Source organism: Zingiber officinale, chromosome 2B (genome assembly GCF_018446385.1).
Source record: "Zingiber officinale cultivar Zhangliang chromosome 2B, Zo_v1.1, whole genome shotgun sequence".
Classification (NCBI taxonomy): domain Eukaryota; kingdom Viridiplantae; phylum Streptophyta; class Magnoliopsida; order Zingiberales; family Zingiberaceae; genus Zingiber; species Zingiber officinale.
In genome coordinates this window covers 131,280,126-131,304,185 of record NC_055989.1, presented here as the reverse complement: position 1 = coordinate 131,304,185, position 24,060 = coordinate 131,280,126, and the positions used below count along the sequence as shown (strand labels likewise).

The 24,060-nt window shown below is 38.9% G+C and overlaps 4 protein-coding genes across 8 annotated transcripts; 2 read left to right on the top strand and 2 right to left on the bottom strand.

The window, feature by feature from the left end:
• Nucleotides 1-1,530: 1,530 nt before the first annotated feature.
• On the top strand, nt 1,531-4,603 carry LOC122047246 (dolichyl-diphosphooligosaccharide--protein glycosyltransferase subunit DAD1). Its single transcript, XM_042608402.1, has 6 exons — nt 1,531-1,658; nt 3,334-3,433; nt 3,549-3,596; nt 4,027-4,114; nt 4,177-4,220; nt 4,316-4,603. The coding sequence occupies exons 2-6, from the start codon at nt 3,350-3,352 to the stop codon at nt 4,397-4,399; spliced, it is 348 nt and encodes a 115-aa protein (XP_042464336.1). The 5' UTR covers nt 1,531-1,658; nt 3,334-3,349; the 3' UTR covers nt 4,400-4,603.
• A 37-nt stretch (nt 4,604-4,640) lies between these two features.
• LOC122047245 (E3 ubiquitin-protein ligase SINAT2-like) lies at nt 4,641-7,252 on the bottom strand. 2 transcript variants are annotated; one of them, XM_042608400.1, is made up of 4 exons: nt 7,104-7,252; nt 6,294-6,525; nt 5,281-5,667; nt 4,641-5,071 (listed from the first exon to the last, which is right to left on the bottom strand). In XM_042608400.1, exons 2-4 carry the CDS (start codon nt 6,480-6,482, stop codon nt 4,751-4,753), a joined length of 897 nt encoding a protein of 298 aa, XP_042464334.1. In that variant the 5' UTR covers nt 6,483-6,525; nt 7,104-7,252; the 3' UTR covers nt 4,641-4,750. The 2 variants fall into 2 exon arrangements, with proteins under 2 accessions (XP_042464334.1, XP_042464335.1); XM_042608401.1 differs by having other exon boundaries at nt 6,294-6,502.
• A 7,587-nt stretch (nt 7,253-14,839) lies between these two features.
• On the bottom strand, nt 14,840-17,822 carry LOC122047244 (protein MODIFYING WALL LIGNIN-2-like). The gene is made up of 3 exons (XM_042608399.1): nt 17,594-17,822; nt 16,548-16,750; nt 14,840-15,365 (listed from the first exon to the last, which is right to left on the bottom strand). Exons 1-3 carry the CDS (start codon nt 17,813-17,815, stop codon nt 15,056-15,058), a joined length of 735 nt encoding a protein of 244 aa, XP_042464333.1. The 5' UTR covers nt 17,816-17,822; the 3' UTR covers nt 14,840-15,055.
• Nucleotides 17,823-18,130: 308 nt separating this feature from the next.
• LOC122047243 (RNA polymerase sigma factor sigA-like) lies at nt 18,131-23,805 on the top strand. 4 transcript variants are annotated; one of them, XM_042608395.1, is made up of 11 exons: nt 18,132-18,416; nt 18,515-18,575; nt 18,803-19,545; nt 20,244-20,442; nt 20,573-20,665; nt 21,067-21,195; nt 22,002-22,055; nt 22,149-22,226; nt 22,317-22,379; nt 22,989-23,101; nt 23,338-23,805. In XM_042608395.1, the coding sequence occupies exons 3-11, from the start codon at nt 18,899-18,901 to the stop codon at nt 23,444-23,446; spliced, it is 1,485 nt and encodes a 494-aa protein (XP_042464329.1). In that variant the 5' UTR covers nt 18,132-18,416; nt 18,515-18,575; nt 18,803-18,898; the 3' UTR covers nt 23,447-23,805. The 4 variants fall into 4 exon arrangements, with proteins under 4 accessions (XP_042464331.1, XP_042464329.1, XP_042464332.1 ...); XM_042608398.1 differs by having other exon boundaries at nt 18,515-18,644; XM_042608397.1 differs by having other exon boundaries at nt 18,131-18,416; nt 18,515-19,545.
• Nucleotides 23,806-24,060: the final 255 nt, after the last annotated feature.

Sequence of the window (24,060 nt, the reverse complement as noted above, 5' to 3'; positions counted from 1 at the left end):
CTTCATATTATATTTATGTCCTCAAACATCAATTTGACCCACTATATTGAGAATAATGATTTTTTTTAATATGAATTAGATTTTTTAGACACATTCGTGTTAAAAAAATCACTGATCTCAATATATTATATGAAATTGATGTTTGAGAGCATGAATATAATCAGGAGAACTAGACGAGCACATAGAACCTAGTTCCATATTATTTTGAGTTCTCTAGGTCCATCAGCCGATATTCGTCGAAATTTGTTAAAACCGACTGATCAACGTAGAGAGCCTAGAATGACATGAAATCATTTTTATATGTTCGTTTATTTCTTTTAATTATATTCATACCCTTAAATATCAATTTAACATACTATAATAAGAGTAGTGATTTTTTAAACATGAATGTGTTCGAAAAATCTAATTTATGTTTAAAAAATCACTACTCTTAATATAGTTAGTCAAATTATTGTTAAATTATTGTTTGATGACATGAATAAAAATCAAGAAAACTAGAATAATACATAGAATCTGATTTCATGTCATTCCAAACTCTCTAGGTGTATCAATCAATTTTTAACGAAACTAGTTAAAATCGACTAATAGACTTAGCTCGGAATGACATGAAACTATATCCTATATGTTTATTTAGTTCTCTTAATTATATATTCATACATTCAATTGTCAATTTTTTTAAGTCATGGTGAGAGCAACAATTTTTTTTAAATATGAATATGTTTAAAAAATTTGACCTATGTTTAAAAAATATATTATTTTCAATATATTATGTCAAATTAATATTTGAGTACATATATATAATCAAGAGAACTAGACAAATACATAGGATTTGATTACATGTCAAATTGATGGACCTAGAGAGCTCGAAATGATATAAAAATCGAATATGTTTATTTAGTTCTCCTGAATATATTCATGCTCTCAAATATCAATTTAACAAATTATATTCATAGTAATAATTTTTTTAAAACACAAATTGAATTTTTTTAATCGGTTGTCATGGTACTCATCGATTTGAGGGATACGCGATTTGGTAAATTTAAAACTTAGGTATATAATTTAGATATTCCAGAACTTCATCTATATGGTTTGATAATTTATCGAAAAAATCTAAATCGCCGGACCCGACACTCTGCCGGGCCAATTATGATTCCAGCCGGGCAGTGTGAACAGGTACTCATGGTGAAAGGTGAATACACTCGCCCCCAGCGTCCTCGCCAATCCGTCCCAGAGCCAACACGGAGGAGGTAAATCACGGGCGACTACTAGCCTTTGGAATATTGACTAGCACATAAGGGAGGTATTTACCTCGACTTTGTCGAGATTTGAACCCCAAATCTGATGATGACAATACTTCATATACTAGTCACTAGACCGTCTCGAGGGGTACTCAGCCCAGCAACCAGGTGAACAGGTACCTGATCCAATTGATCCGATTACGGCCCGAGCCGGATCCAGTTCGGACCGGCCCGGGTCTTTGGTGGCCATTCCTTCGTCCAACGGGCGAACAAGTTCGTCAGCGGGTGAATATGTTGACTTGTTCGAGAAGTACCTCTCCTCGTTACTAAACCCTCTCTTCTTTAGCTTCCGCGTCGTCGACCGAGGCGACGAACGGGAGAGAGAAGGCGGCGGCGGATCTCCCTCGTGCGTCGTATCCGGTAGGTTTCATTTCCCGATTTCTCCCCCTTTTTCACTCGATTTCTACGGGTGGAAGAAACGAAGAGATTCAATTTTGATCATTGTATCTCATTCGCCTCTTCTTTTGGGTTCAATTACGATCTGCTGCCCTAGCTGGCTGTCGTTGCACGAGTAGTGGGAAAGTTTTACTTTTGATATAAGTTCTATCCTTTGGCTGAAGGTTATTAGGTAAGGTGAAGCAATCGCAGCCAATCGTGCATCACGAATTGGCAATGAATGACATTTTTTTTTGCAGAAGTTCGAAGAGGATGAACACAGTTTTTTTTTTTTTTTTGTGGCACCATGTTGAGAGTGGAATAAGCCGTCTTTCTTCTGCTGGATCGACGAGTTTGGCGGAAAAGATGGAAATTTTACTGTTTAATTTGTTGGCTTAGTGGGATGTTACGTAGTATTAGCTTATGGTATGGATGGATCTTCATTTTTCCATGTTAGCATTGGAATTTAAGACTTAGATTTGAGCTAAATTCATGAAACTTCTTGTAGATGATACCAACATGAAAATTTTAGGTGATAAAGGAACCAAACTCTATATAGACAGTTTGCGGTGAGTATTTGGTTGAACCAGAACGTGGTGACATTTATTTGGGATTACCAAACAAGTTTGAACATTTTCTAGGCTCAATTTATTATTGTACTAAAAGTGGAAATAGGCAAGCTTGCCTGATGAGGCTCAAACTCGTGAATAGTTGATGAATAGTTTTTACAAACAAATAAATTTATGGTTTCTAGGATCATTTAACTATATGATTTTATATATTTCTGCAAAAAGGTCATATGCTGACCTAAGCGCCCTACATGGCTAACCCCACAACTATATGTAGAGAGGTTTTATGATTTTATATAGCATATATACTTGAGTGTTTTTTGGTAACATTGCGATGTTATTCACTCACATGTTGGTTTTTAAAATATACTGTTATAAGTATGCATTATAAACCAAAATATATCCACTTAGCGCTTTTTGGGTGAATTGACTGATTCAAACATGTGCGATTAGGACTCCCTAAATTTTTTGTTTCAGTTCAATAAAATATTCAAGTCTGATATGAGCATTATTGCATTAGTGTATATTATTTAGATTCATAAGCAAACTGATAAACAGTCTCCAACTATAAGGTCTGTTCTGTACATGTTTGATAAGTTTGTTCAAGAGCTGAAGTTTCATTTGAGCTTGATTTCTATATCAACTATAAGCATGAGATCAGAACTCGTTGAGCTTGATAATAGCTTGATTTTTACAAGTTTTGGTAAATGTATTTGTGTTTTTTTATTTTTATTGCTAATGTACTTTGTGAAGCATTTGATGTGGTATTGTATTTATAGACCTTATTCTATGATGAGTTGCAAGACTAGAAACACTATGATGTTCAATGGACCGTCATTTTTCTTTTATGATAGTATGAAAAATTCTTTTGATCTCAAAAGCAATTCAGATCTTTTTTTGCTTAGATCTATCTTTTTTTTTCTTTTATAAAAAAAAATGTGGAGCCGTCACATTAACGACTCCCCTAGAGTTTTTTTTTTTCTTTTATGGTAGTATGAAAAATTGCTCTTTATGTTTCAGTGTTATTTTCTTTATTATATTTTTAGCCAAAGACTGACCGTGCATTGTGCTTCTTCCATGTTAATGTTCAGGGAGCTTGAATTCAAAATGGCCAAGTCAAGTACAAGCGATGCCCAAGCTCTCTTTCGTTCTCTGCGTTCAGCTTATGCTGCCACACCGACCAATCTTAAGGTACTTTTTTTCTTCTCTTGTGGACATGTACAATTACATGCTTATAATAAAACCAACTTGATTTTCTTTTTTTGGAGTCTACAAATTGATCTCTATCAAAATTTTTGTTCCGTAGATTATTGATCTTTATGTGGTTTATGCAATCACTACAGCAGTAATTCAGGTATGAGAAAACCTGTTTTTTCTTCTTTTGGGCAATTATTTTCGACACAAAATGCTCAGTGATAAAAACAGCATGTTTGAGTTTTGACTGCCAGCAAAGTTTTAAAAGTCGGTTTCAAACGGTCATCGCTTTGCATATCGCATATGCGGTATGTGGAAGCATATGCGATTGACATTAAAATATTAATCGATCAAAAGCAACCAACTTCTCAATCAAAATTGCGTAGTATGCTAGAATGTTAACCTAAAACATCAGCAATAACAGAGTGTTGTGAACATTGAATCTCGTCTTCACTCGCTTCCCGAACTTAATCACCAAGGATTGTTCCTACCTTTTTTTTCTTCCAGTTTTCGGTTATAAGAGCTTGTGTTGGGGAAATTCAATAAGATCGATCTCTAGTGTGTATCTTAGCGTTCAACTAATGCACCAGGTGGTGTACATGGGAATAGTTGGATCGTTCCCCTTCAACTCTTTCCTGGCCGGCGTTCTGTCCTGCTTAGGGACTGCAGTACTTGCAGGTACACAACCAATGAACTTTTTCCCGTTTTGATCATCAACCTTATCATCCTTCACTGTGCAGTTTGTCTCCGAATCCAAGTCAACAAAGAGAACAAGGAGTTCAAGGTATCCATCCCCTAATTCTTTCGAATCATTGAGTAGACTAAGCACTTGATCTCTGTGTCGCGTCTGAATCACTACAACAAGAATTTGGTTTGCAGGATCTACCACCCGAACGGGCGTTCGCTGATTTCGTTCTTTGCAACTTGGTGCTCCACCTCGTGGTAATGAACTTTCTTGGTTAGGGTGTTCTTCATGGTGTCAATCTTTGCGATCTTTTCGATAAACTTTTGTAAGGTTGGCTTCACAAAATTTACATCAAACTCAGTTTTGGACTTCGTTTTTCCCTTGCTATGGGTTATCGCTTGATGAGAATCATGTAATTGCATACTCTTTCCCTTTCCATTGCAATGACATTTTTGATAATATTATGAAAATTTAACTAAAAATTGCTATGAACTAACAGTTCTAGATTGCATGAATCGATTGTAAACCTCTAAAGTGCATTCGAAGAAAAAGGAAGATGCTAAATCATCAAAGTTGAAACACTTGGCCATAAATTCTACGACTTTGAATCCACTGATATCTATGGGGTTTTATTGTTCTTTCCATATGCGGCCCGTCACTCGTAGCTTCAGCTCTTGCCGGCTACCGCCAGAGAAGAAGAGAGCCATGTTCCGATGGATGATCAGCCCGTCGTAGCTGTCACGAACTTTCCTGTGATTATCCCTTATGCTCCTGGGAACACCTTGCCATGTGAGTTTTCGGTCATTGCTGCCAACTTCTAAGCTGTAGCCGAACTGCCTCGTTTCACTGTCTTCGCCAAGAAACCTTAGGAATGCCATGTACACAGGAGTCATTCCAAGAAGGAATGCCTCGAAATGAAGGCAGAAATAATGGCCATAGCAACTGAAAACCTGCAGTATGAGAAGCAAAAGATTAAGAAAAACAACTTGAATTCAATTTTATATTAGAGCCTGTAACATGCACAACTAAGCCTGACTATCTTTAGTTTGGTTTAGTGTTTATCGAACTTCTTTTCGATTGAGGTTAAACCTAATTGGACGTCAAACCCTCATAAAACATGATAAACGCATCGAGTTATCATCAAAAACAGAAAACTTACAGTGAGCATCCAAGTTGCATTTTCGACTTCGTTAGGATTTGATTTGACATATCGATGATTGAATGTGCACCCATCATGCATATCCACCTTATGATCATTTTTCAAGTGGGCAACGAGCATTGGAATGTCACCAGTGACCAGGCATTCGGAGCCTGCATAAGGGCAATTGTAGGGTCTGAACCTGCAAAGCTGTTCGTGTTTCAATTTGCTATAATATGGATGAATCTCGGAGCAGCCAAGGTTCTGATGTCGGCATGGTAACTCCAACGACTCAGCAACTTTCTCAAGAGCCAGGCATCTGATGTTCCCTAACTCTTGATGACAAGTGGGGCAATGGTTTTGTACTCTCGCTTTGCAGTTCAAACAGAGAGTGTGGCCATTGGGACACTGCAAGTATGAATGACATACCAGTTAAATTCCATAAGCATGAGAGTAACACCTGCGATAGCATTCGAAAACATAGTACATAGCTTCCCTCCATCTTCAACTACTTCATATTCAGATTGGCAAAAGAAAAGAAAATTGAATTTGAAATTTAAGAATTTTGTTCTCATTTGCTAATATCTTCAATCCATTATGTGTAACTGTATTATCATACAGTCTAGGCTATTTGCAAAAAAACACAAGTTGAAAGAATCTCTGAAGAAGTTGTGACACAAGGGTAAAACTGTGTCATCTTGATAATCTTCAACTTAATCTTTACTAGGGTTTAACACCAAACCTATCAGCTCATGATATCAGAGCCATCTTGTGACAACAAAAAAACGTGATGTATACTTGGTTCTTGTGTTGCATCTCTATATATTGGTTAGAATGTCAATTCCAAACAGAAACAACCAAGAAACAAGATAATTCAAGCTGCAAAATGATGAGTTGGTATTAAAAAGAAATGTGCAGTCCTATTTCATATTGTTAAAATATAAACAGATGGATATGAATTTTCAGCGTATGAACTATCCTTTATAAGACGACACCAAACACACACATACAAAATGGAATCCACAGATTAGTACCTGATGTATGGGAGGGTACATAGAATTTGTGCACACTGGGCATTCAAGAAGTTCATGCACACTACCGGTTGAAGATAAGCTCGCTTTAACACCAGAACCAGCAGAAGATTTATAAGATGGAACGCGATCATTATCAAAATCCCCGGTGGAGAACTCGCATTCCATTGAATGGGATTCAGGGATCTCCATGAACAGGTCGTTCACAAAGCCTGAATTTTTTTAATTTTTTTTTCTGGATTAATTTCATGCAAAAAGGTCATTATGGACTATAGCTCATTAAATCACACATAAAGAATCACTTTAGATCTTAAATCAGATTAAACAACTTATCCTAATGCTTGATTTGTTAGACAAGAGAATAAATCTTCAATTTTTTTTACTCTTCCTTATCCCCAACAAGCACAACAGAAAGCCAATGGCGTATATTTTCTCCTATGATCTTTTCAATAACAAGTACTCCGAGAATCCAAATCGTGCTCCAAAAACAGAAGATTGTAAACCCCCAAAAAAATCCGAAGCATGCTTGTCAATCTCCAGTTTCTCCCAACTAATGATGCAAAAAGGGTAAGAATCAAGTGTGATGGATCACAGATCTAGGCGCAAAAAAAAGAACAAAAATTCAAACTTTCCGACATCTTAAAATCGGGGGAGGAGGAAACACAATCTAATTAGCTTTTAAAAACAAAGATAGAGGATGAATTTTCTAGAATAATTGGATAACAGAACGAATAATTGGATAACATAACCGGAGAACCAACAAAGTAAGAGGGGATGCCGAGAAAGTGGAGTAGAGGGAGGCAAAGATCGAACCTCTGGGCCGGAGGAGATTCCGAGAAGCCGGAATTAACAAGATGCGACGGATCACGAAGGAAATGGTGGAGAGTTGAGGAGGGGAAGCGGCGGCGGAAGAGGGAGAAGGGAGGAAGAGCACCGACGCTGCTTCGCCAAGCAGCGGATTCATCGACGGCTTCTAATTATTAGCGAAGAGGGGAAATTTCATTCTGCCCCCTATAAAAGTTTAACATACTTTTCACTTAACCTCTCTAAATTTGAAATATTTTATTTTACTCTTTATATTTTAATTTGATGATTTAAAAATATGAGAATATATTTTTTAAAATGATAAAATAAACAAAGCCGAGTTTTCTCAAAATAAATGAGGAGCAAAATGAAATAGAATCGGAAATTTAATGATATTTTGAAAAACTATTGGGGGAGAATGACTGAATTATTTAATTAAATGTTTTCCTGCAATTCTTAATAGTTGACCTGTTGACTTGGAGATTGGATAGTTGAATTAGACCCGGTGTTCGCTTTTCATCTGTAGCTACTAAAATTGGTCGGCCGGTCCGGTCGAGACTTTTGATTCGATCTCCAATTGGTTTAATGGGAAAATTGATTTAATTATGCATAAATCAATTTGTATGATTATTTTTGTGAAAAATAATTCTTAAAATTTAACATATTTTAAAATTATAAGAAATTTGTAGGTTTGGAAACATCAAAAGTAGATTACGCGTTGTAGGATCGTTGCGTTAGAGGAGGTGAATAATACTCATGATTTTCACGTTTGTTTAAAATTAATTGAAGTATAATGCAGTAGAAAGAAAGAGTAAAAGAAAAATAATTGGCACAGTTAGCTTTACTTGATTTGGAGTCTGTGACAACTCCTACTCTAAGGACAATCCACTATCAATTTGAAATATTATAAGAATATTTGAATTACAGTATAGATGCAAATATTTAAAAGTTACTGATAACTACATAACTGAAGGTTCTTGATTTCGATTGTCGGAACAACGTTTGAACATCATCGAGTCATTTCTAGAGCAGCGCGCGGGAAAGAAACTTGTTCGGAATGTTGTTATTGAGATGCTGGTTAAATTCTCCTTTTCTAGTCCACTCCGGGCTCTTGGAACCTCCCCTGGGCACCCCCACAGGACTGACGTGGCATGCTCTCGTCAAAACTCGATTCAATAAGAGTTATCCATCTTCGGGCACTACCCTCAGGCGCCTGGACCGTGACATAGGTCCGCCAATTATCGTGCTCCAGCTCGCTGTGAAGATCGATTTTTGGCCGTCCGAGCGCCTGGAGCAACTCCGGCCACCCGGACCGCGAGGGCATCTGGGCAGGCACCCTGCTACTCGACGAAGGCATCCCGACTCCCGAGCGCCTAGAGTCTGGGCGCTCAGACCACCATTTTCTCCCAACTTCTTTTTCTACAAAACAATGTTAGTTCAGGCAAATAATATTTAAAGAATAACAAGTTTTGATAACCTTCGGACTGTTCGATCCTGGCTTTAAGCTTCGTTGAAAGTCTAAGTCAGACCGAAGTCTACTGTTTCCTCTTCGGGGAACACGTCCTCATCTATTCCTCTCAGGAGAAATTATCTTTTGTTAGAATGGTCCTCCAGACCGTTTGGACTTTTGCTCAACATTTGAGACTTCAAAACTTCATGTTGAACGCCCGATCCATGACCCTGTTGAACCAATCTAGGTGCCCTAGGTTTTGATGTTTGGGCAAAGGTTTAAGTTAGGTTTATTGTTGTATTTGATATGCATTGTGAGTGTGCAGGATACAGGTACAACAAGGAAAGTCCAAGTGTGATCTTGGCAAAGGAGGAAAGTCCAAGAATGAGTCTTGGCGGTGTAAGTCCAAGCATGTAGTCTTGGCAACGTAAGTCCAAGTGTGACTTGGCAATGGATGAAGCCCCGGAGGTGAGGAGCCTCTTGGCAAAGGAAGACCCGACAATATGGACAAGGCCGAAGGAAGCTCTAGAAGGCAAGACGTGAAGGATGGGGAGACATCCGAGGGACGCGAGGCTGATGGAGGAGGCTAGAAGGCTAGGTCTAGATTGGTCGGGCGAGAACGAGTGCTGAGTGAATGTACTCGAGGCAAAATCCTAAAATTAGGGTTTACTGTAGCGCTACTGTAGCAGTACTGTAGAGTTACTGTAGCGTTACTGTAGCAGTCGACTGATGATTGTAGCAGTCAACTGATGCACTGTAGCAGAGAGCCGTTGAGATAGCCGTTGGCACCAGTCGACTGGTGCATTGACCAGTCGACTAGTAACGGGCAAATTAGGTTCTGATTTGTTCCAAGCTCTATAAGAAGGAGCTTGGTATGGCCGGGCAAGGTGACGAAATTAGACTTGGTTAAAGCCTAATTAGTAGTCACCAAAGTGCTCAAGAGATCTTTGTGTGCCAAGAGGTCTTGGTTGGAGTTATGGTGAGGTTTCTCCACCCACAAGGAGGTTGAGCTAGCCGGAGTTTGCCGGGGACTAATCCACCGACGGATTGAGGGATCGTCCACCTTACGGACACGCCGTGGAGTAGGAGCAAGTTATCTCCGAACCACGTACACACCTTGTGTTAGGGTTTGTGTTTGGTTTGTTGTCTTCTTCCTTCTTGTTTTAGGTTAACTTTCGTATTTGTTAGTTTGCTTTTGTATTCCGCTGTGCACTAACATTATAGGAAGTAAAGTTTTGGGTGAGACGCTATTCACCCCCCCTCTAGCGGACGTCAAGGTCCCAACAAGTGGTATCAGAGCTAGGTGAGCTCTTGTTGGACTAATCGCCAAGAGAGCGGCTAGAGGAAGAAGATGGAGTCGGAGGGACCTCTAGGATGGGATATTCGAATCCCACCTCCATACGATCGAGATGATTTCGAGTATTGGAGGAAGCGGTTGGAGACTTGGTTCCAAATGGATTGGAACCAATGGATTGTGTTGGAGGAACCGTTTGAAGCTCCAACGGACAAGAAGGGAAAGCGTCTCCGACGTCGATATTGGACCGATGAGCAAAGAGAGCAATCGGAGACGGACAAGGAGGTAACTAGAATTTTAATTAATTTATTACCTCCTAATGCGATATTGAATGTAGGTGAATACGAGAATGCAAGTGACCTTTGGAAAAAGGTAATTGCGCTTCATGAGAGTCCTACACAAATCCAAGAAGAGGAGGAACCCAAGGAGAAGGACTCATTGGTCCAAGAAGAGAAGGACCAATCGAATGTTGACATGAGCTCAACATCCGAGGAGGAGAAGGAAGATGAGGAGGTATCATCCACATCTTCAAGGGAGGAAAAAGTGGAACCATCCACATCTTCAAGTGAAGAGGAAGAAGAGCAATCCAAGGAAGAGGAGATCTTGGAAGCTCAACCCTCCACCTCAACTACCAAGAAGAGCAAAAAGGACCACATCAAATGCTTTGAGTGTGGTAAGATGGGGCACTACAAGAGTAGGTGTCCTTCGCTCAAGAAGGTAAAGGAGGTAAACCCTAAACTCACTAAAGTTAATTTAGAAACTAATGTGAGTTGTAGGAAGAAGAAGGAGAAGAAGCACATTAGGTGCTTTACATGTGGTGAGTGGGGTCACTACCACACAAAGTGCCCAAGGAGAGGAGAGCTCAAGAAATTGGCGCACTTGAAGAAATGGGAAAAGAAGAGGAGCACGAGTCAAGGGTGAGCTTCAAAGGTAAAAGGGAAGGTAATTCCTATTTTGAAGCTTGATCCAAGCTCTAATTCTTATATGCTTGTTAGAAATAATATATATTATTTACCCAAGCATAATCATGGATTTAGGTATAATGATAGGAATAGGGTTAACACGGTAGATAACCCTAAGAAATCATACACTAAGGGTAGACCTATTAAGACTCAAACCACTTTGCCTAAGGGAAGGAAAGTGGGTGAAAACCTAAGCATTAATCCCAAGAAAGGGAGACATATGCCTAGGAAGGTGGGTAGGTCTAGGCATGTCCAAGGTGGACATGTTGACTTTAGGGTTAGAACCCTAGAATTAGAAAATCAAGTCTTGAAGGCAAAGCTTGAGGAAATGGAGAAAGTCCTAGAGAGGTTCATTATTGGACCTAAAGGACTTGACATGTATTTGGGTAGTCAAAAACCTAAAAATGTCAAATTAGGTCCCTCCAAGACCAAAAAGAGGTCAAGTGCTAAGGTAGCACATGACATTGGTAAGGGAGGTGTGACCAAGGATAAGGGAGAGTCATCTAAGGCCAATAAGAAGGAATATGCTAGGGTGGCATATAATTATGGCAAGGATGGGATGTCCAAGGTTAAGGACAAGAAGAAATTAACCAAAGACAATGTGTCTAAGGTTAAGAAGGTGAGTTTTGTAGGCCAAGTGTCACCCGAGGTGCACCGAAGTGGCCTATCCATAGTGGATGAATCACCAAGGGAGGTGACTAAGGTTAAGATTCCTAAGGTTAGGAAGAGCCTTTGGGACCCATGGTAGATGGGTTATCAAATGTGCCAAGTGGTTAGGAGACGGACTTAAGTCTCTAACATAGTGGGTTGACACAATTGAGTTGAGTTTCATGCATAGAAATATGAATTGAGTTCATATTGCATGAAAATTAGTTTTTGATGTAGAGATGCCATATAAACTAATGCTAGTAATGCATTATGGTTTAGTATGGGCAGATACATCAAGAGGAAGCCAAAACTAGGACTTTAGGTCAAGGTTTAATTGAACAATTTAGCTAGTTTTGAATTTTGTGTCAATTTTGGGATCTGTGATAAATATATTTTTATATATATTTTTTCCAAGTAGACATGGGTACAATAGACCTCTCCACAAAATTTGAGAATTTTTGGAGGTCTGTGGAATTTCTGGTGCATTTCTGAAGTTGGCCTGAAAAGGCTGATTTTTTCAAAAATAGGGTACCAGTCGACTGGTACAGATACCAGTCGACTGGTAACAGTGTTTTTGAGCACAGAATGTCTTTGTAAGCTCATTTTTATGAGGGCAGTCGACTGGTAACAAGACCAGTCGACTGGTAACAGTAGATTTCAACTACAGAATGTTTCTGTAAGGTTCTGTCGAAGGGGGCAGTCGACTGGCACTTAGGGCAGTCGACTGATACCAGCCTAAACGTGTTTTTCAACGTTGTTCTTGACCGTGTCAACTCGTTTAAATGTATGAGATCCATGGGAGATAAATACATGAGTTTAGGGTCAATTTGGATGACATGTTTTCAACAATTGAGATATTGTTGAAGCTCTTTTTGATGTATGGCAAAGGGGGAGAATTTTAGGTTTAAGTGGAAAACCTATACACCTTTGTAAGAAATCCTAGCTCGAAGGGGAGCATAGATGAAGGGGGAGCGATTGTTTAGGCAAAGGAGGAGAAGTTTACCTTTGCGGGAAATCCTAGCTCAAGGGAGAGCTTAGGTGAAGGGGGAGCCTAGGGATTTAGGTTCCATTATTTATGCATGAGTTGATTTGCATATTTATTTGCATATGTATTACATTTATGTTTCCCTAACTTAAACAGGTTGCCAAACATCAAAAAGGGGGAGATTGTTGAACCAATCTAGGTGCCCTAGGTTTTGATGTTTGGGCAAAGGTTTAAGTTAGGTTTATTGTTGTATTTGATATGCATTGTGAGTGTGCAGGATACAGGTACAACAAGGAAAGTCCAAGTGTGATCTTGGCAAAGGAGGAAAGTCCAAGAATGAGTCTTGGCGGTGTAAGTCCAAGCATGTAGTCTTGACAACGTAAGTCCAAGTGTGACTTGGCAATGGATGAAGCCCCGGAGGTGAGGAGCCTCTTGGCAAAGGAAGACCCGACAATATGGACAAGGCCGAAGGAAGCTCTAGAAGGCAAGACGTGAAGGATGGGAAGACATCCGAGGGACGCGAGGCTAATGGAGGAGGCTAGAAGGCTAGGTCTAGGTTGGTCGGGCGAGAACGAGTGCTGAGTGAATGTACTCGAGGCAAAATCCTAAAATTAGGGTTTACTGTAGCGCTACTGTAGCAGTACTGTAGAGTTACTGTAGCGTTACTGTAGCAGTCGACTGATGATTGTAGCAGTCAACTGATGCACTGTAGCAGAGAGCCGTTGAGACAGTCGTTGGCACCAGTCGACTGGTGCATTGACCAGTCGACTGGTGCATTGACCAGTCGACTGGTAACGGGCAAATTAGGTTCTGATTTGTTCCAAGCTCTATAAGAAGGAGCTTGGTATGGCCGGGCAAGGTGACGAAATTAGACTTGGTTAAAGCCTAATTAGTAGTCACCAAAGTGCTCAAGAGATCTTTGTGTGCCAAGAGGTCTTGGTTGGAGTTGTGGTGAGGTTTCTCCACCCACAAGGAGGTTGAGCTAGCCGGAGTTTGCCGGGGACTAATCCACCGACGGATTGAGGGATCGTCCACCTTACGGACACGCCGTGGAGTAGGAGCAAGTTATCTCCGAACCACGTACACACCTTGTGTTAGGGTTTGTGTTTGGTTTGTTGTCTTCTTCCTTCTTGTTTTAGGTTAACTTTCGTATTTGTTAGTTTGCTTTTGTATTCCGCTGTGCACTAACATTATAGGAAGTAAAGTTTTGGGTGAGACGCTATTCACCCCCCCTCTAGCGGACGTCAAGGTCCCAACAGACCCATCCGGTCTTCCACCCAGTGTCAGCGACTCCTAGGATTTTCACTTATAGACCTCGACTCTAGGATTTCGCTCAACTTCTCGACCCGCCAAGACTTTGTCCAATTCATCAGACCAAGACTTCGTTGTCTAACCGCAACCTAGGACTTTCTACCTGTCTAGCCTCAACTAGGACTTTTCCTTTGCCTAAGATCACTTAAGACTTTTTTGTAAACTTAGTTACACTTGTTAGATCATAAAATTATTTAATTTTGAACCTCTTTGCTATAATCAAAATTTAGATTCAATTGTCTAATACTCTCTATACCAACACATGTATCGTAAAATAAATGACTAAAAAATAGTAAGATTTTTTTTCCAGAGGAATAATGCTGGAACCATTTATAATAAATCTAGTTAGCGTTATAAACTAGTTCTGGATGATAGATCCGATCATAAGAATATAACCATTTATACTACTAGTTAAAATGTCTAAATCATTGTATTATTATTATCTTTCAATTATTGAAGCCTTGGTCCCATTGAAAAAGACTATTGTGATTGTTATTAATAATTATTTTTGGATTTTTTTTCCCCTATTTGTCAAAAGTGTCGATTTGGATGACTTCGAGAATGGATAAGTCCACCGAATTTCTACCTATTTCGCAGCAGACAAAAATTAGTCGGTCAATTTGTTTTTTTTTTTTTTTTTTTTTTGCAATTTGGCATCGAATTTTTAGAAAAATATGTTCGTATTAAAAAAAAAATGCCATTTATCATTGAAAATTTTGAGCATATGATAATTGTCCAAATTAATTTTAAACTAATTCGAAAATAAAATTAAGTTTATTAAGTTGTTTTTATCAATTTCACAATTTTAACCATTAATTCTATATAGATTAAATTAAAATAATTGATTGAACCAGTAGAATTTGAAATTTTGATTTGGTTAATTTAAATTTGTATTTAAAAAATCTCAGTTTTAAGATCTAAAAATTGATTAAACTAATTAAAATATGAGTCAATTGTATTGTACTCAGTCGATTTGTTTAATTTTAATAATAAAGTTTGGTCAATTTGATTTATCCAAAAAAAAAAACTGGATGAGTTCAATTTTGACTTGTTCAATTTGGTGGCATAAGTCACAGCTGCCATAATCCACTCAAATTCCCTAAATTTCAAGAGCATTATAATTAATGTTCGTCTTATATCACTCGCAAACTGCAATCTTCCCCACACGACAACCCTTTTACAATCAAGTGATTATCATACAAAATCATTACTACTCGACTAAACACACCCATATCTTCAAGCCTTAACAATCACTGGAGGAGCTTGAGGGTCGTGAAACTCCAGCAAGTTGAGCGAAACAAGCTGTCGGGTTCAGGGGAATTGCTGCCGGTTATACGTATCCTCGTGCACGAATACTGGGTTCATTTGCGGTTGGGGGTGACCCATTGCGACGCCTTGACTTTGTTGTGGATTCCATGGCTGTATGCTCTTTGGCAATGAAGCAGAAACATAATAGACGATGCCGAGTGAAACACTTGCAAGGGATAGGACGGCCCCTCCGATGAATACCCCTGCCTTGACGACATAGCAGTACTCACCGAAGTACATTCTTTCTTGTCCCCACTGGTTGTTTAAGGCTGCACCGCTCAGCAACAAGACGAAGGCAATTATGAAAGTAATCCTGCGGGGATTAAGAAAGAAACTGTCGATAAGTTCCCAGCATTAAATGAACCAAAAGGGTGCAAACTGAAAAATTTTAAGTTTGTCGAACTCTAAGAGGTGGGGAATAGTGTATCAAAACAGAGAATGGCATGCCATAACACTGTTTTTTTATAAATTTATTGTGTTATTAGTGTGTCATCGAAATCTAATATGATAAAAGTTATAGTCAGTATGCTATGTGTCAAGGCAGGAATCTCATAGATGCTTCCACATGTAAAATCTGTTCAGTCACAATTTAGGAGCCAACCAAGCTATACCAAGTGGCAAAAGGGTGTTTCCAGCAATCGTCCTCAAAGGCATATAAAAGGGGTGGTTGTAGGATGGTACACAATAAATGAACCGGGGGGAAGATCATCTACCTCTAGGGTTAGTGGGGTGAAGCTTGGACACCTGAATTACAATATATATATATATAAGGGGTGTTCTCTTGTCACTAAAATGGTAAGTTTTTAGAGTCTCAATAGTATTTCTTGAGAACTTTCTACAGCCTCATTTAGAGCCAAGCTCAAGCTCATTGCAGTGCACCACCCACACTCGCCCAAGCCAACTTCGTCGAGACCAGACTGTCTTGCCCAGGCAAGCAATATCCTTCTAGAGTCTGCATTCCACCTTAACCGAGTTGCTCCCCAGCTCATGCAAACTCAATAAGAACCAAACTATTTTGAGCTGAACTAAATCGCTTGACAACTGAGACTATCCCAGTGGAGAGCAGACTATTTATAGCCTATGTTTGACTACCGTAGACGAGGTGAACTGAACCCCAAAAAACTTTCAGTGTGACCCAAACTTACCTCAAGCAAACCGAAAGAGGCTCCATCAATTCAGCAGTACTCGTACTCGTCTAACTATGAGTCCTGAATTGAGTTTTGAGTTATATGAATATACCATAATACAATGCATTTGGCTTGAAAGTGTTTTATCAGAATTAAGGGGAAAAAAAAAGAAGCTCAACAAAGTCGAATGTTGTAAAGAGCTAACAGAGTTATCAAATGCAAGACACACCAAACATGTAGCTTGTCAGATGCCGATGTCTAACTCTAAAATAGTAAGAAGTTCCAATATCTAAAGAGATAAAGAACTAACGAAAAGTGGCACAAATTGTTTAAGCCATAAAATGCACCTAATGCTGATAAAAATTTACCAAGAAGCGATGAATGAGATCAATCCAATTGTCCAGTTGGTATCGGATGGATTTGGATAGTTCTTGCAACATATGCACCCGGCTACGGTGTTTATAATAGCTTGAGCAATCATAAGCGCAACCGCTGCTAACAAACCCAGAGCTAGAGCTGGGCTCTTTGGGTAGGAGCATTGGCCTAGAGAAGTCATCTGCACATCAGAAACCTGCAGGGTAGAGGAAAAACATTATGCTCGAACAAGGATCTCATGGCCTGGTCAAGGTTTTCGAAGTAAAAGCTTGCCTCGATGCATAAAAGGTAAATTGAAATGGACAATGCTTGATCATGCCTATAGGATGGCTGTAGGCAAACCACGATTTATCGTGTAACCAAAAGAATGTACCATGAATGGAAAGCTCGATAAAAAGAACAAATAATCCACATTATCAATGAGGTTTTCTTAACCAAATGGAATTAGCTTGCAAGCATGAAACATCTGATCATGTTGCAACAACAACCTGAGAGTTTTTACAAAATTCGAATCCACTTGCAACTATCCTTCTTTAAAGAAAAAACAAAACCTGAGAACAGATTCGAAACTAATATGATCGAGGGGTGGGGAGAAGAAGATACTAGGGTTTCATCATCAGACAGAACAAGTACTGGAGGATGCCTTCTAATCAGCAGGATCCACAACGTAGAACAAGAAATTTCACCATGACAGAAGTAAAAATGCTAAGCATATGTCTCCAAACCCTAATCACAAGATCCAGTTTTAAAGTACACATTAATGGTGCGATCGAGGTTGAACAATGAGAAGTAAGCTGAAAGAAGAACCATCTAGTCACCACACCCAATCTGAACCCTATCAACACCAACGCAATAAACGGGGGCGAAAGATCGTCACGGGATCCGGCTCCAAGCTACAGTCTGTTTCAAATGACTGGCACCGGATCGACCTCAGCAAACTAGGAAAGTCGAAGAAAATCCATCGAACCATGAAATGTCGATCGAAGAACAGCATCCCACGAACAAAACATTAAGGAGAGGGGCGATTGAGGCGGCGAACCTTGATCCGGGTGGCTTCGGCGGCGAAGCCGAGCGCGGAAGAGAGAATCCCCAGGAAGCCCACGAAGGCGCAGATCAGCACCACTTTCTTCTCCATGTCTTCCTCTCGCGGTAGCGATGCTGAAGCTAGCGCTGCTTGCTTTGTCGAGCGACACAGTGAGTGGAGTGGCGAGTAGGGATTGACCGCTTTGTCCTCCATTGTGAACGACCATAAATTATTCATTTAGAAACGAGAATGATAATGTGAGCTAAATAATCGAACATTTACGAGCATTTTATCTCTTTTAAATTCGATCCAAATACTTAACGTTCTAATAATTAAGGAGATTTAAGAATCCAAATGAATTTTCTATTTTACTCTTTCAATTTACATAAAATACATTTAAGAGTCACACGGTGCATCCCTGTTGAAGGATGCAGATAATCTTATAGTTGTAAGGAAATTTTTGAAAATGTTCAATGTGTGGGGTGAATTGTAATTTTCCCTGTCTGGGTACGAGATCACGTCGATAACTACGATACCGGCTTCATCGGGTCTATCTGTTCGTGGCCAAATGGAGCAACGTACGCCACTGGCTGCTCGTGAGATTATCCGCCATGGCCAATGGATTCTGCTCCTCCCGTGTCGCTTTCTTCTCTCTCATGCAATCAATAGTTGTTGCCGCTTCTCTGCGTCTCCGCTCTGGTTTCACCGCCTTTTCAACTACCATCTGCGGCGGCACAACTGCCCCGCCCGCCTTGGTGCGTCACGCCCATCCGGAATCTGCTTTAAAGGCGTCCGATTCAGCAATCGAGAGTTTGTCGATTCGCCATTTTCTTTGCTGGTAAATGCGTGGATCCGACGAAAGGATGTGTTTGTGTGGTTGATTCGTCCATATTGATAGCGTTGCTGTTTCTGATTCGGATTGCATCGCTTTTCCAGCAACAAGCTTCGTCCGCACGGCTGTTTCGCTTTGGTGCGGCATGCCCTTCGCATGTCCGAGGTTACCCCTTTTTTTAGATTTGATGTTGGTCAGGTCAGCTGGTTGGTAGATTTCACCATTTCTTTTCTGGTAATCCAACCTAATTACGAGTATCGAGGCTAGGGTTTAACTTTATCAAGCTCTGTCGTACCTTTTTTTTTAAAAAAAAAATTGTTTACCTCATTTTTATAATGCCGTTGTCATTTTTTCTAAACAAAGATTGAGAATATGCCATTTGATTTCTTTAGGTGGATTGCTATGATACAACAGCTTACTTACATGGTTTTGGATGCATGAAATTGTGAGCCAGCGCAACATTTACAGCATACATTTTAGGTTGGTCGATGTCTGCAATAGCTGTTACTGGACTAAGTACGGGGAAGAGGTTTCTGATATCTTCATTCTGCCCGACTGAGTTTGCTGGAAAGTTTTATCCAATTGCAGACTACAGTTCCCTGCCATTTACCGCTTCCTGCACAAGGTGCACCATAGTAGCACAGGATTCATCGCACTTTGAGCGTAATGTACCACCAAACAGAAGCCAACATGTTATCAAGGCACTTAAAAAACGTGCCAGTACTTTGGCACCTTCAACTAGTAATTCATGGTATGAAAGGCCTGATTTTGAATCATCTCTGGAGGTCGTCTTATTGCTACAGAAGTCTATGTTGGAGAAGCAGTGGGAACTGGAACTGGCTACTGTTTCTGCTTCTGAGAAACGCCAGCAGATGCCTTTGATTGTTCGTTCAGGGATATCTGCTCGTGAGAGGAGAACATTTTCCAGGAGAAAATATATTGGGTATAATGCTTCCGAGGTTCCTGCAAGAAGAGTTAAACAGCCTCATCTGAGTGTTAGTTCTGAGTTACTTAAATCTAACAGGAGTGGTTATGTGAGGGGTACAATTAGTGAGACCTTCCTGACACATGCAGAGGTGGTTAGTTTGTCAACAAAAATAGAAGCTGGTATTCAGATGGAAGAGCACAGGTTAAAGTAAGTAACTTCTCTTGTGCAACTTGGAGTCGTTCACCTGTAGGACAAGTATTAACAATCTGTCTCATATCTTTTATTGTTTCGACACTGAAAACTAGTATAGCAATTTGTAGCTAGAAGCATTGTTTTCTCCATTTAATACAGGACTAATTTTGTTTATCTAGCTCAACTGTGAATGTGCTCTTGTCAATTACACATCAGATTAATCATACTTCTCCATAACATTTTATTTTATAGGGGAACCTTATTGCTTAAGATAGTTACTTCTGTTTTTCATTCTTTTCTTAAAAAAGCATTCTGCAAGGCATGAACAAATTGCCATTGTTTGGAGGCTTCTAAGCTTGAGAATTAAAAAGACTGTTCCTCCACATTATAGAAGTGATTCTGTTTACGAGGTTCAGCAAATGAAGAGCGTACTTGTCATTGTAGGCACCAAAAGAGTTGATTCTTTGAATTTTTTTTTTCTTCCATTTATACTTGAGAATTTCCCACAAATAGGTAGGTATTTCTCATATATTCTGCTATCTTATTGTTAGAGACCTCTTTTTATAAAGTTGCAAGGACAGAAATATAAAGCAAGCATGCATCAAAGTGGTTGCCTAAATTTTGTAGAATTCAGAAATTTTATTTTGCTACTGTTGGTAGCTTTTGTATCCCTTGTTGCAATTACATTATGACTGTATTATTTGTGGTTTCAGATTGAAGGAAAAATTGAGATCTGAACCATCCGACAAACAGCTGGCTTCTTCATTGAGGATGTCATGTGCTGAATTGCACAGAAGAATGATTGAGTGTTCTTTGGCAACTGAAAAGCTTGCAATGAGCAATCTTCGACTAGTAATGTCTGTTGCACAAAAGTATGATAACCTGGGTGTTGATATGGCTGACCTTATTCAGGTAAATTTTGTTTCTTTTGTTTTTCCTCTCAGCTTCACATATTTGCACTGACTTGTTACATTATATATCATAATTTTTGGCATGGATTTTACATCATCACTAGCATATCAAAACACTTATTGTTCTGCAGGGTGGCTTGATTGGACTACTTCGTGGAATACAAAAGTTCGATTCTTCCAAGGGCTTCAGAATTTCTACTTATGTATATTGGTGGATACGGCAGGTAGATTATCGGTTTGTCTGTGTTACTTTAACATAGCTTGCACAACACATGTATGAGCAATCATAGAACCAACACTGAAAAGCTACTAGTCAAGCTATTGATTTTTTTCCCTTTCTCCATTAAAATTTAATCTAACAAAGGAATACAATTTATTCTGTAAATATATGATACTTGTGGCTGAACTGGTCCTTGAATTGTTCGTGGCTTCGTTATGATATTGGGAGGCAACTGTGCAAGACCACTACATTGTTTTATTAGTAGTCACCTCATGACAATCTTCAATGTATGAGTGTTGTGGCCTCTATATTTGCATAGTTGTATACACTTATGTTCAATTTTTTGTTTATTCTTGAACTTGATTTTGAAACATCAGCTTTAACATGAGTATTCCTCGTTTCCAGGGTGTCTCACGAGCATTGATTAAGAACTCTAGGACATTAAGACTACCTGCTCATTTGCATGAAAGACTAATTTCCATTAGGCAGGCCAAGGTTAAACTGGAGGACCAAGGAATTACACCATCAATTATGGTAAGTTGACTTTATCATTATTTGGATGGTTTTTTGGTTATCCTGGAATGCTTACTTTAGCTGCAACACTTTGTTTTGGGGCATATTTGCAGCTAATTACTAATGATAACCTTTTATATTGTTTCAGTTGTTGAATGATCATTGTTGTTGTTTCTTTTCATTGTGATCTTAAATCTGATTTCAAAACTTTGGAACCCAAGCTGGTAGGATTTATCTTTGGATCATCTTGTGGCTATGTGTTTTCTTCTTCTAGCACAGAATTTTCACCCTCCCCGACACACTCTTGGCATCTACAATAAGCAGAGACGACAATGCTAGGGCACATGATATCCTCGTTGATATCTTCAAATGTGATTACTTTTTACTTCACATAACCCCATTTTTAGAAACCAAACTCTTATTTGGTGAAAGTTGAACAGATTTTACATCACAAAAATTATATTTTGAAAACTTGAATTAGTTTTATGCCATTTTACAACACTTGATGGTGATATGAAATAATAAGATACATTTATGACCTGTTATTATGAATTGCTATTTGTAGCTATAAGCACTTCTACTCATTTAATCATATTTTCCTTGTGTTAAGACCTGCAACTTTTAAATGTTCCTCATTTAGTTCCATGATCATATCATCTACCACCATTTGTGGTGGCTGCGTCGATATGCAAAGCTATATCAGTATTCAGATTAAATATTTTAATTATCGCTGTTCAGGAATTTAAGATGCACAATTTAGCATTATCACATTCATTATGCTAAATAGAAAACAATGACTTACATTAGAATTAATATTTTAATCTCAGAAACTTGCAGAGTCCCTGAATATGTCACAGAAAAAAGTGAGAAATGCCACGCAGGTACTTCATGAGTTCAGCTTCCTTTTTGTGCATTTCACTTACTCGATCGTCAAGTAGTAGTTTGTTCTTCACAGTAAGTGTTCATTGGTGCAGGCTGAGATTAAAGTACTTTCTCTAGATAGGGAAGCCTTCCCATACTCGAATGGCCTTCCCGGTCAGACCCTCCATGACGTAAGTTTTACGTCTCATTTTCTGTTTGTTAAGATGTCTATTGGCTTTCAGCCATTCTCTTCCATCTTGTAACACTTTTATTTGCATCAGTATATTGCAGATAGTAAAGTCGAAAATAGTCCCTGGCATGTTTTTGAGGAATGGTCGCTCAAGGTATTGTTACATAAACCAATGTGCATTGACACGGACACGTTATTTACATTCATTATGAGAAACCTAGCATTGTTCTCAAGAGTGGACTGGCATTGGGTTCAATGTGAATTAGTCGTGGATCTGCCCCGTTCAAAATCTAGTACAATTTAAGCCGATTGACCCAATTTTTATTTATTTATTTATCTTAATGGAAGTGGAACACAATGAACTTGTAGCAGTGGAACAGTTACCGAACCAGTTTAACAGTCTGGCTTTAGAAACACCAAATTTGCAACTTTCGGACATTTTCTGTTGCCTGAAAACTGTGTCACTGGACCGACTTATCCTGACTAGGAATATTATGCTTTCTACCTTTACTCTCTTTCGATTGAACTGCTACATTAGCCATTGTCTCAATGCCTCAGGTTAGTCGAATGGCCAATCTGCATATTTAAACACCAGGGTTAAAAAAACACTAAATTGGCAACACAAGGATTTTCTCTTTCTAGGCTTTTACTTGGATAGGGAATTGGCTCGACAAATCTTTTGATAACTCACTGAATCCTTTTGATTCATGTTTGGTTTTTACTTTTTATTTCCATTATGATATCGACTTGCAAATCTTTTCAGGATGAAGTCACCCAGCTTTTGTACACCATACTCAGCAAGAGGGACAGAAATATCATCAAACTATATCATGGTATCGATAACAACTGCCATACATGGGAGGATATTGGCAAACAGTAAGTATACTTGGACAAATTACCTTGATCTAAACTAAAAAAAGTTATTCTGAAACATTATTTTAAGTTCAAACGAAATATTTAGCAACCAAAACCAATAAAATTAGTTTGTGTTTGAAGAACCTTCCAGTTCCATAACATTGATTTGCACATTGAAACTCCCAACTATGAAAATGGATTGGAGTTAAATTTTATTGTTACAAGGTTGATTACTGGTGAGTATATCTGTTAATCAGGTTAGGTTTGTCGAGAGAACGAGTAAGGAAGTTAGGGCTCGAAGCCATGGAGAAACTGAAGCTTGCAGCAAGGAGTAGAAGATTGGGGTCATTGTTCATCAAACAATGAGGCCACGGAATCGTTTCAACACTTCACACTAGCTTTCGTTGTGTGTGAAAGAAAGGGAGGAACTTTATTCTTCAGCAGAGATTACTCATAAAAGGTACATCCTTGAATGAGATTTAATAAAGTGGATCGAGAAATACTCAATGGCTGAAGAATTTCGTTTGTTTGAGTTGGATATTAATTATGTTTCACATTTTTTTTATTGTGAAAAATATATATTTTTTCTGGTTGAGTTGAGTTGAGAACACTTGAATCAATAGGTTTCTCACTCCCTTGAATATGTTGATGCATTTTGTATCTAAGAGGATGCACTCGGAATTGAGACAAAGAAACAAAAGAAATAGCTAGGTTTCTATCCTCGATGACTTGCATGTCTCGCCTCATTCTCCATGACTAAACATTTCTCTCCAAGTAAACCTTGTAGATGCCCTTGTGCTTGATTGTTCTTCGGAAAAGAGTACCTTTATAAGCTTTTAAATTTGTCCATATCTTGATACATAGATTGGCAGAGAGGAAGTCAAGATATTGAAGGAAACTGAACCATGTAAAACTGTGAAGTATGATCTGTTCAATTTCCTCCAATTATCACTTTCAAAGCTCCAAGATACTTGATCAGA

What these genes read in the sequence shown, in the direction of transcription:
- LOC122047243 (XM_042608397.1), top strand. Translation starts at nt 18,899, where the DNA reads ATGTCTGCAATAGCTGTTACTGGACTAAGTACGGGGAAGAGGTTTCTG. An exon ending in ATATGGCTGACCTTATTCAG is followed by an intron (nt 20,443 to 20,572) that starts GTAAATTTTGTT and finishes ATTGTTCTGCAG; the next exon opens with GGTGGCTTGATTGGACTACT. An exon ending in GAATTACACCATCAATTATG is followed by an intron (nt 21,196 to 22,001) that starts GTAAGTTGACTT and finishes TTTTAATCTCAG; the next exon opens with AAACTTGCAGAGTCCCTGAA.
- LOC122047244 (XM_042608399.1), bottom strand. Translation starts at nt 17,815, where the DNA reads ATGAATAATTTATGGTCGTTCACAATGGAGGACAAAGCGGTCAATCCC. An exon ending in CCGAAGCCACCCGGATCAAG is followed by an intron (nt 16,751 to 17,593) that starts GTTCGCCGCCTC and finishes TCTACCCTGCAG; the next exon opens with GTTTCTGATGTGCAGATGAC. An exon ending in ATCTCATTCATCGCTTCTTG is followed by an intron (nt 15,366 to 16,547) that starts GTAAATTTTTAT and finishes TAATCCCCGCAG; the next exon opens with GATTACTTTCATAATTGCCT.
- LOC122047246 (XM_042608402.1), top strand. Translation starts at nt 3,350, where the DNA reads ATGGCCAAGTCAAGTACAAGCGATGCCCAAGCTCTCTTTCGTTCTCTG. An exon ending in TCACTACAGCAGTAATTCAG is followed by an intron (nt 3,597 to 4,026) that starts GTATGAGAAAAC and finishes CTAATGCACCAG; the next exon opens with GTGGTGTACATGGGAATAGT. An exon ending in AAGAGAACAAGGAGTTCAAG is followed by an intron (nt 4,221 to 4,315) that starts GTATCCATCCCC and finishes TTTGGTTTGCAG; the next exon opens with GATCTACCACCCGAACGGGC.
- LOC122047245 (XM_042608400.1), bottom strand. Translation starts at nt 6,482, where the DNA reads ATGGAGATCCCTGAATCCCATTCAATGGAATGCGAGTTCTCCACCGGG. An exon ending in TGTACCCTCCCATACATCAG is followed by an intron (nt 5,668 to 6,293) that starts GTACTAATCTGT and finishes TCATACTTGCAG; the next exon opens with TGTCCCAATGGCCACACTCT. An exon ending in ATGCAACTTGGATGCTCACT is followed by an intron (nt 5,072 to 5,280) that starts GTAAGTTTTCTG and finishes CTCATACTGCAG; the next exon opens with GTTTTCAGTTGCTATGGCCA.